At 38.4% G+C, this 10,292-nt stretch overlaps 1 protein-coding gene across 1 annotated transcript in view; it reads left to right on the top strand.

Annotated features, from left to right (window-relative positions):
• Positions 1 to 568: 568 nt before the first annotated feature.
• Positions 569 to 10,292, top strand: part of FSIP2 (fibrous sheath interacting protein 2) — a gene marked incomplete at both ends in the record, with an annotated part of 90,774 nt that continues 81,050 nt past the window's right edge. The window contains 7 exons of the mRNA XM_080799173.1: positions 569 to 667; positions 1,009 to 1,134; positions 4,686 to 4,847; positions 5,854 to 5,943; positions 7,166 to 7,305; positions 8,636 to 8,777; positions 9,261 to 9,371. Of these exons, the coding sequence (XP_080655299.1) occupies positions 569 to 667; positions 1,009 to 1,134; positions 4,686 to 4,847; positions 5,854 to 5,943; positions 7,166 to 7,305; positions 8,636 to 8,777; positions 9,261 to 9,371 (870 nt within the window). The remainder of the gene's footprint in view (positions 668 to 1,008; positions 1,135 to 4,685; positions 4,848 to 5,853; positions 5,944 to 7,165; positions 7,306 to 8,635; positions 8,778 to 9,260; positions 9,372 to 10,292) is intronic.

The following is a 10,292-nucleotide window of genomic DNA, read 5'->3' as shown; positions in this document are numbered from 1 at the left end:
TATGGGGACCTGGAGTGGAAAGAGGAGGTGGGAGCCTGGGGATGGGTGTGATCACAATTTCTATAACGGGCACATATAGAAAACGAGGCCTTTGTCCCTAGAATGGGCTCTACCATCACTTCTGAATTTTTAATAATTTTTTTGCCTCTCCCCCTCCCCCGGCCCCCACCCGGGCCAAACCATAGCCCCTTGGAGAGCAGGAGAAATTAGCCAGCTACCCTCCCGCAAAGGTTTCAAAGTTCGGATTTGGGGTTTGTACGACTGAGAGGAGCTGGTTTCTGAGAGAAATAATATTGCGACTGTGGCCCTCGCAGACCAGGCCCCTAGGGCTGATTTCCCCAAATCCGGGGCGCTGCAGGCCCAAGCACTGGGGACCAGCCCTCGGGAGGGCACCACCTTTCTGGGGCCCCCAAGTTCGGAGGCTGGAACGCCGCGAGGGTGAGGCCTCGCGGATGCGGGGTACTGGCCATTCCGGGTCCAGTCGCAACGGAGGGACGACGACGGGGAAAGGGGTGCGAGGGAAGGAGACAGGGGTGGGCGGAGGGGGAAAGAAGGGCCCAGGCCGGCGATGGAGCTGTACCTCAGCGCCTGTTCCAAGGCTGCCAACGTCGCTGCCACCAAGACGGCCACCAGTAGCCTGGCCGCGGACAGCCAGCACTGCGGAGACGTGAGTGGCAGCTAGCCTGGCGTCGTGGTGCTACGCCAGGCTTCCCGCCCTCTAGGGCCGGGGCAGGGAGAGCCGCAGACCTGTCGCGCGGTCCCTAACCGCCCGCTTCTGGTGCCCTCGTGCGGGCGGCGGGTGGCAGTGCTCTCGGGCTGCTCTGGCCGCAACTGGCCGTGGCGCAGCGGCGAGGCGGGTGACCGGGAAGCGGGAGGAGGTCTTCAGGGCTGTCTGGGAGGGCGGGAGCCTTCGACCCTGACTGTATAACTCTTGACTGGAGTAGGAGTAGATTGGCCTAATACCTAATACTAAAAGGAAAGGCCAAACTCTCCAATTGCATCTGACAGGGCGTGCACAAAACCCACTTACCAGGGGTCGGAGCGGGTCAACTACTGGATCTGCCTCTTGGGGTTAAGCTGCCTCTGATCCCAGGAAGCAAAACTTTATACTATACTACGAAGTTAAGTGAAAAGGTAAAGTAATTTTTAATGGTCTTATGTTGGTTTTTGCTCTTTCCTACTTGCTGTTAGATTGAGGCACTACATCATACAAAGCCCTTTAGGGGAATTTGCACTACCATACACAAGAAAAAAATAACCAGCCCCTTACCTAACCTAGGATGGATACCAAGCAACTTCATCTAGTATAGTTTGCACAGTATCTTGGGCTAGAAAGTTTAGATTCTTAGTTCTGTCTTAATTCATAACTTACAGAACCACATTAACTTTCCCTTACAATAACTGTATTTATACCTATTTAGTGAGATTTTGTTAAAAAAAAATATTTGGCTGAAAGGTAAAAGCTTATTGGTGCTAGTTGGGCATTTAATTGTGTTATGATTTCCAACCAAAAATAACTTGGACAAAACCTGCATTACAGAACACTTTTCTATGATTTTATTATGACTGCATTCTATTTCATACATTCAGTGAGAAAACAGTGACATTGAAATAAGTTAACATGTTTAGTATTTAACTAATGACTCCATGATTTGCCCCAACCTCCTCATCCAGCCTTTTCTCTAATCGAGAGCCTCAGCTTCTTCCACCTGGGGTCTCTTACGCCACATAAGAGACATACCACGTTAATATTTCTGTGCCTTTCTTCATCTTGCTTTCCAAACCTGACATATTGTCTCTTCTTCTGCCCAATCTGTGAATCTGAACCACCTTTCAAGATTCTTTCTGAACTACTACAGCTCCCAGTTAGCTTATATTTCCTTAAAATTTGCATTACCCGTGGTTTGTGTAATTTTACTCAACACTATAATTTTATAATTATAATTTTATAATGTAAATCACACTAGGGTATAGTGTGCCTACCTCAAACTTCCGTGTTTTTAGTCCTCAGCATTACCTCAACCCTTAAACATCCCCAGCCTTTGACTCAGTGCTAATGCTGAAGGAGGTTCAACACATTCTGTTTTTAAGTGGTTGTTTTGATCAATAGTGCAAAGAATTTTACAAGAAAGAATTCCGAGTGACACTTCTGCCCTCCTTCTATCTATGATGTCATCAGAAATTAGTAGGGTCCCTTGGTATTTGATACTTGCCTAATAAATATGATTACTTAAAGTTTTGTTTCTGAGAAATATATAATTCCCCCTTGTTTTATTACAATAGAGCAAGCTAACAAAAAATAGGTCACCTCACACTGTTTGGCTAAGTCACATCCAAACAAACTAGCTTTCCTAAACCATGCTTGAAATCTCTTCAGGGTATAAACTTAGCCCTGTCTTTTGTCTGCTTAGTCAAATATATTGTTTGTTGAATTACCATTTCTGTCAAATATTAATTTACTTGTCAACTACTTTTTTAAAAAATGTTCTCTCTATTTTTTATCACATTTATTCCCCCCTAAACCATCTTCATGTAATCCTAATCAAGCACCAGACTATCTCCCTGAAGACTGATTTTGTGAAGTCCTTCTTTTTCTTTCAGTAAATCTCAAAAAAGAGATGGTTTATGTTTACACTTTAAAGTTTTTTTTAAAAGAGAAACCAACCACTTTAATTGACAATGGGATGCACAGCCTGGATCTAATGAATGGATATGTCTAAAAGGTGTTCCTTGGGCGCCTGGGTGGCTCAGTGGGTTAAGCCTCTGCCTTCGGCTCAGGTCATGATCTCAGGGTTATGGGATCGAGTCCCGCATTGGGCTCCCTGCCGAGCAGAGAGCCTGCTTCCTCCTCTCTCTCTCTCTCTGCCTGCCCCTCTGCCTACTTGTGATCTCTGTCTGTCAAAAAAAAAAAAAAAAGGTGTTCCTTGTTTACACATCAGTAGCCCAAGTTTGGTCCTGAGAAACATAATGCCCTCACAGCTAAAGTTCAACAGCTAAGAGATATTGACAGCTAAATGTCAACATTTAAAAAAAAAAAAAATCAATCCATTCTTGAGTCATGATTGTTGATTGTTCCCCTTGCAAGAAAGGTATGGGCTTTATACCTGGTCTTACTGAATTCAAGACACTGTCCTAAGAGATTCTTCTCTTTGCCTTCTCAGGGAAGCATTAGTAATGAGGGAATTCTGTTTTACGATGTACATCCTTGGAAGAGATTGAAGCCTTGCATTAAGCAAGAAGTCAGAAACTTATCAAGGAAGCTTTTAAATGGAAAAGGAAAGCTAGCATCCTATCATATTCCTGCAGTCTGCCCCTTTGCCCACATATGAACCATCCTCCCACCTATAGCTTGAGGGAGTTCTTTCAAGGGTCCCACCCAGCCAGGCTCCTTAGTGTTCAGAATCTGACAGAGGTGGCTCCTGCCAGACTGAACACAGAGGTCACAAACTGGTACCTGCAGCCAGACCTGGATTGGTGAACAATGCGGAGGGGCTTATCAGGGGAACTGAATAGCTGCCAGCAGGGCAAGTGCTTTAGGGTTTGCCACGTCTTCCACACATTCCAATTGGCTTTCCCTTGAGCCGAGTACTGTTTTGACTGTACTTTAGACTAACTTACACTTTTCTGGCCAGGAAAAATTAAAGGAAAGTGAAAAGAAAGAAAAAAGAAAAGGAAGAACACAAAATATTAGGACAGCTTCCACACCTACTTCATCCTCCACTTTTTCCCTTTCAGAAGTTCCCCAAAACCCATTATCACCATCCTGCAATTGGAAAATGGGCTGAAACACACACACACACACACACACACCCCACACAAACCCACCTCACTTTGGTAATGTTTTAATTTACAAATGGATGAGATAATTCAGCTGTTTCCTCTAATGTAACAGATAGATAAACATGACTATTAGCTGATATTCTCCTTCGTTTGCAGGCTAATGACTACTGTATAAAGTTGTATGTGGTCTTTACACATATGAAGAAACCTCAATCCTTATCAATATCTTTTATAATTGGTTCCTTAATATGTTGAACTTTATAATACAGACCTTGATTTTTTTTTTTTCCCCCTGACTATACCACTCTCAGAGACCACTGGGTTTCTTGCCTTAAATAAGACCCTAATACATAATAACCTTTATTCATTATATTTAATATCTAAGTTTTACTGCTACTTTTTTGGCTAAAGTTGTTTCCATGAATCTTGGTGAAAGACTTTCTTATTTTCTTTATTTTCAGATTATTGATATATAATAATCATAATTACTATTATCCCTTTATCCTTTTAAATCTAGGGAGTACCTTGACCTGGAAGTGGGAAAAGGAAAAGGAAGAATCATAACCTTCACTCTCTTTATACATTAAAGCAAATTTCTTCCTATTTCCTTTCTTTTCCTTCTTTCTTCTCTGACCCAAGAGCCAGGGACTGATAGTGATCTGGGAGGAATTAATTGAGCGAAGGTAGGTTTTTAGAACAACTCAGGTCAGTGGGGAAAAATAAGTTAGGATAATATAAATTCATGTTGCCTAATGCAAATCTTTCTGTTGCTGTTTCTTCCCCACTTCAAATTCTTCTTGCGTGCTTTATTTTCAGTGAACAATCTAGTCATTTCAATAGATTAACATTTAAAAGTGAAATTCATTAGTTTTACCTTTATAATATTTTAAAATCTGTGTTTGCAGCTTTTTCAACCTTCTTACGGTTTTAACCTGACTGATCCTTATTGTCGACTTTTGGAAAACCAATATAAAAGTCTTCATGATCCACATTTAAGAGCATACTATAAGCGCAAAGATATCCTGAGAAGATTAAAGAAAGGTGGCTATATCACCAGCAATAATAAAGTGGGTTGAAGATTAATTATTTTTAGTCATTATAAACCTCCAAGATTTGATAAAGCTTGCTTCTGTAGCTCACTGGGGGGTCTGTATCACCTCTAACTTGGTCATGAGAAATACTTAATGGGAAATTTTATAAATTACTCAGTATTTGAGTTAAAGGAAAACAGACAATAGATTTTTTCTAAATGAAACTACTTCTTCCCTCATCTTTTTTCTTTATAATATCAAAAGATGATAACCAAATAATTTGAGGATATAAAGGTAATTTTCCCAGATGTATAATAGTCTTCTTTCTCTGTCTCTAAGGTCATTGTATGTTTGTCAGGGATTATGTCCCCTAAGCTTTTTAAAAACTTGAGATAAAATAGGAAACTAGTAATAGGTAGAATCTTGATGAACTATATTCTTATTGGGGTAGAACATTATTATTACATTGGTATTTTTTTTATTATGTTATGTTAGTCACCATACAGTACATCATTAGTTTTTGATGTAGTGTTGCATGATTCATTGTTTACATTTCTTCTAATAACTCAGTTGTGTGTACTAAATCCCCTAGCATGGCATAATGCATATTAATAAAGTAATGATAACTGGTTAGAAATTTCCTGTTGATTAAAAGTTGTAAAGAGTTACTGCTTACAAAATCGTTAGCAATTTATTACTCTTAATACAAAAATATTGTCAAATGGTATGCTATTACTATTTTTCCTCAGAAAGTAATTGCAGGGTGCCTGGGTGGCTCAGTGGGTTAAGCCTCTGCCTTCCACTCAGGTCATGATCTCAGGGTCCTGGGATTGAGCCCTGCATCAGATTCTCTGCTCAGCAGGGAGCCTGCTTCCTCCTCTCACTCTCTGCCTGCCTCTCTGCCTACTTGTGATCTCTGTCTGTCAAATAAATAAATAAAATATTTTTAAAAATAAATAAATAAAAAGAAAGTAATTGCTATGATTTTTAAATATTTGTATTTATATATTTTTGTCATTACTGCTGTTTTGTTTTTTTTTAGATTGTGTGTACCTTGAGAGAATTGAATAAGTACAGGCAGTATCTTACCAGTTTAAAGTTAGACTTTGAAAGAAACTATATAAGAGATCAAGTAAGTTAAACACTTAAATTTGGTTTCTCTACATAGGGCTTTGAAGAAAGCATTATTTGTATTCAAAATATTTTCACATAATATTTTTACCTTTAATTTTGACAAACTACTTTTTCAAAATGAAAATTTAGAAGAGGAATAAATAATATTTTGAGATTACTGTATTAAGCCAAGAAAAGAAAAGGGACCAAGTCATCTATTAATAAGCCGACAGTAGTTTGGGTAATTTAGCAGTTAAATTACTACTCAGATGTGTCATTTCTACCTGAGCTAAGAGCAATAGGAAGAGTCTATTGTGGCAGCAAGATTCTTCAGCTGGAGCCCCCCAAAACAGCTTTTGTAACAAAAAAGAAGGAGTATGAATAATTACAATGTCCTATTGGTGACTGGAAGAATATGTACACTGTGCATGCGTACCCACACACGTGCAGCTGTGTTCATTCAATAAAAAATGTTCTTAAATGTGACGTGGAATGATCTGCTGTAGAGTGGGTATAGACAGTGACTTCCTTTCAATTTTTGACAGTGTGTGCACATATGCACACGTGCATGAGTAAACTCAGGTTTTAGGGTCAAGAGAGTTGGATAAAAATGAGAAATGTGTTGTGTGTGTATGTTTACAAATTTATGTTCAAAGGTTAAGAGAGTTGTAGAGGGGCACCTAGGTGGCTCAGTCAGTTGAGCATCTGACTCTTGGTTTTGGCTCAGGTTACGATCCCATGGGTGGGATTAAGCCCTGCCGTGGTCTCCACATTCAGCATGGTGTCTGATTGAGGATTCCCTCCTTCTTTCCCTCCTCCCACTTGTGCTCTAGTGCTCTTTCTCTCTCTGGAATAAATAAATAAATCTTAAAAAAGAGAGAGAGTTGTAGGAAATAATGACTTTCTTACACTATTTTCTATATTTTACCCAGTTTCCCCCTTATGTCTAGAGATTCTCCTCCCCTCCTTCCTTATTATCATTTAATTTTTTCAGAATGGATAGAAAAATAAGATGAAATATTTATCATTTATTTTCAGAGAAAGATCTTTATTTTGGGTTGGCTGTCTTGTCTATAATAGCTAAACAGAATTAGCTATCACGAAGTACAGGAATTTTACTAAGCATGTAATAAGACAGTTTTATTTCTGGGAATGTGAAAAGAAGATTTTATATATACATAGTCAAATTTACATACATTTATGTTTATGTGTATATATGATAACACAATTTTTTTTTATAGGAAATGCTTGCAAAGCAAGTAAATAGACTACAGGAAAACAGTCAAATACCTAGACGTTCTGATGTTGCACGGTTCCAAAATTTTTTGTTACAGGAAGGTACCCAATCTATTAAGGATCAGGAAAGATTAATAAGGCACAGGTGAGATTGAAGTTAATGTGTATTGCATTTATATGTTGTGGACCAAAATATGTAGGAAGATACTAGAAAGAATTGAAGATAGGATTTTTTGAGAACTAGACACTACTTAACTCCACTACCGTTCCCACTATGGAGAGGAAAGGAGACCAAGAGGTATGGGAATTGGGAAATTATGGTGGCAAAGCTGTAAAGAGAAATTTCTGCCAGAGAAGACAGGGTTGCTGTGAGTCCAAAAGGTAATCTAAGCTGATAACTGGTAAAGCAAAATCAGATCCAAAGTCCTTCCTATTGTAGGAGATGGAGGAAAATTATCTTTAGCACATGCTTCTACAGTAGCTTCTTATGATCATCTTCAAGGACTGACAGCATTAAGTTTGAATAAATTAGTGAAAAGTCAAAAAATGAAACTTTATCTAATGCCAATACAAATATGCATCATCTCTAAACTGTCTTAAGGTCCTTGGATATTACCTACTAACATTCAATCATTACCATTCTGTGATCAAGACCATTTCTCAGGAAGTGAAGGGATATTATTGGTCTTTTTCCTCCTTCATTAAAGTGAGAGATTGGGCTGCAGTGCCTGACTTTTTAATATTCCATATTTTTATTTCATGGTAGTTCCATAAAACAGATTGGCATACCAGAGACCCAGACTATTCGTTCAAGGCCTGGTAAATTACAACAGACCTAGTACATGTCTTTTTCTTAGGAAACTCAGATCTGTTTTTTGTTTTTTGGTGTTTTTCCAGATTTGAAGTCAGTGTTTCAGTTATTTTAGCTTTCTTTGCAAACCCATATTCCTAAATATATAAAGCTATGAATACTTACTGTGCAAAATGTTTTTAATAAATTTGCTCCACATTTTATCATTGGTCGTGCGATAATAAGAGATACTTACATAATAGGGAGATTTGTATAAGGAGTAAAGTATGGTGAGTTGGTGGGTCAGGCTGGCTTGAAGGTCCATGATCAGAGCTGATAGAAAAACTGTAAAAATTCCTGTAGTTTAAGAAATAAAAAGCAGGGGTGCCTGGGTGGCTCACTGGGTTAAAGCCTCTGCCTTAGGCTCAGGTCATGATCCCGGGGTCCTGGGATCCAGCCCTGATTCCAGCTCTCTGCTCAGCAGGGAGCCTGCTTCCCTTCCCCTCTTTCTGCCTGCCTCTCTGCCTACTTGTGATCTCTCCCTGTCAAATAAATAAATAAAATATTTTAAAAAATAATAATAAAAAGCAAGCAAGAAGGTGGTTTGGGAGTATCAAAGCGGAGATGATGCCATTATAAGGGAAAGAAGCAATTCACCTTTACTTGTATTTGCACTTCTACTTAGATATTTGGATATGATAAATAGGGAATTAGAACAACTTGAGCACACAGCAGAAGAGCAACGCCTACTTCGGATGGATAGAGAAGAAAGACGACAGAGAGAATACACAAGGAGAAAACTTAGTCTTCGTAGAAAAATTGAAGAGGTGAGATAACAAATTTAAAATATTTAGAGAAAAATTGTATACAGTTGTCTCATTTATAATGAATTTACTTCTCATTCATACTTGGAAATAATTTCAGGTCTGAATCATTTATCCACATTAATCTTTTTTCCCAGCTGTAATGTACAAGTTGTTACATAAAATAATGAGGCTGACACCACAAACTATTTATCTGAGCCAATATCTACTATTAAAGAGATGATTGTGAAAGTCACTAGACACTTTAACTCCCCAAAAGTCCTCATTAGAGGGTGGAAAATTCTTTAAATTTAGCTTTAGTAAAAAATAACCATGCCTGCATTCGTAATAGGAGTCTGTAAGAAAACCCCATCCTAAAGCCAATGTTATGCTTGACCAGATTTCTGTTAGGCCCCTTACTTGTTCTAATTTGCTTGTTGGTGGTGGAAAGAATTCAAAGGTTTATTGTGAACAGGTACTGAGTACAGTAACATTTGCACTCTCTAGGAATGGAAGAATAAAGAGATGTTACTTCTGACAAGGATTGGAGAAGATGTTAAAAGAGAAGCTAGGATAGAGGAACAACGGCGTAGAAGCAGAGAAGAGAGTGACAGGAAGGTAGGGTGGCTTTAACCTCTAACTGGGGCCGTATAAGAAGCTTTTGCCAGCGGGCACCTGGGTGGCTCAGTTGGTTAAGCAACTGCCTTCAGCTCAGGTCATGATCCTGGAGTCCCAGGATCGAGTCCCGCATTGGGCTCCCAGCTCCATGGGGAGTCTGCTTCTCTCTCTTACCTTCTGCTCGCTCATACTCTCTCTCAAATAAATAAATAAAATATTTAAAAAATAAAGAATCACTAAATATTTGTAGTGAGTTTAAAAAAAAAAAAAGAAGCTTCTGCCAGCTTTGATATTTGGTAGTACAGTTTGTGAGGTAACAAACAGCCAGTTACCCCAAATGATATGCATTACACAAAACTGAAAGTTATGAAGTTCACTATATTTTGTCCTATTATATTCTGACAATAATCTGAAAAGTACTGCCCTATTTGATACAACTGCTTTTAACTTTATCTCACACCATAAACGACATTTGTAATTCCTCTAGAAAAAAATGATAAACTGATTTTTCTGATGCTCAGAATTTCTTGGAAAAAGTTCTCAATATTTCCCCACCAGCTAATTTTTTTTAGAATAACTGTTTTTAATTTTAAATACTACATAATATTTTATGATTGTAGAGTGTAAACCATATAAAGGGAAAGAAAAAAAATATTTGTAATCCCAGCATCACCCTATTATGTGGCATACACACACATTGTGTAATATTTCTGTGAAAAATTTATTACAATAAATAAATTATGTTGTTATACCTTATAGGGTGTTTTGTAGATTGTTTTTTATTTAATAAAATAACATTAACTATCCATATCAGTTAATGTTTGTCTAAAATTCTAAGTAATTTCAGGAGCTTATTGTTGACAAACCCAGATGTGGCATAAGATACACATACTTCGGTTATATTGATATATACCACTACAT

This window comes from Martes martes (assembly GCF_963455335.1).
Source record: "Martes martes genome assembly, chromosome: 3".
NCBI classification, from domain to species: domain Eukaryota; kingdom Metazoa; phylum Chordata; class Mammalia; order Carnivora; family Mustelidae; genus Martes; species Martes martes.
This window is presented reverse-complemented; position numbering and strand designations above follow the sequence as displayed.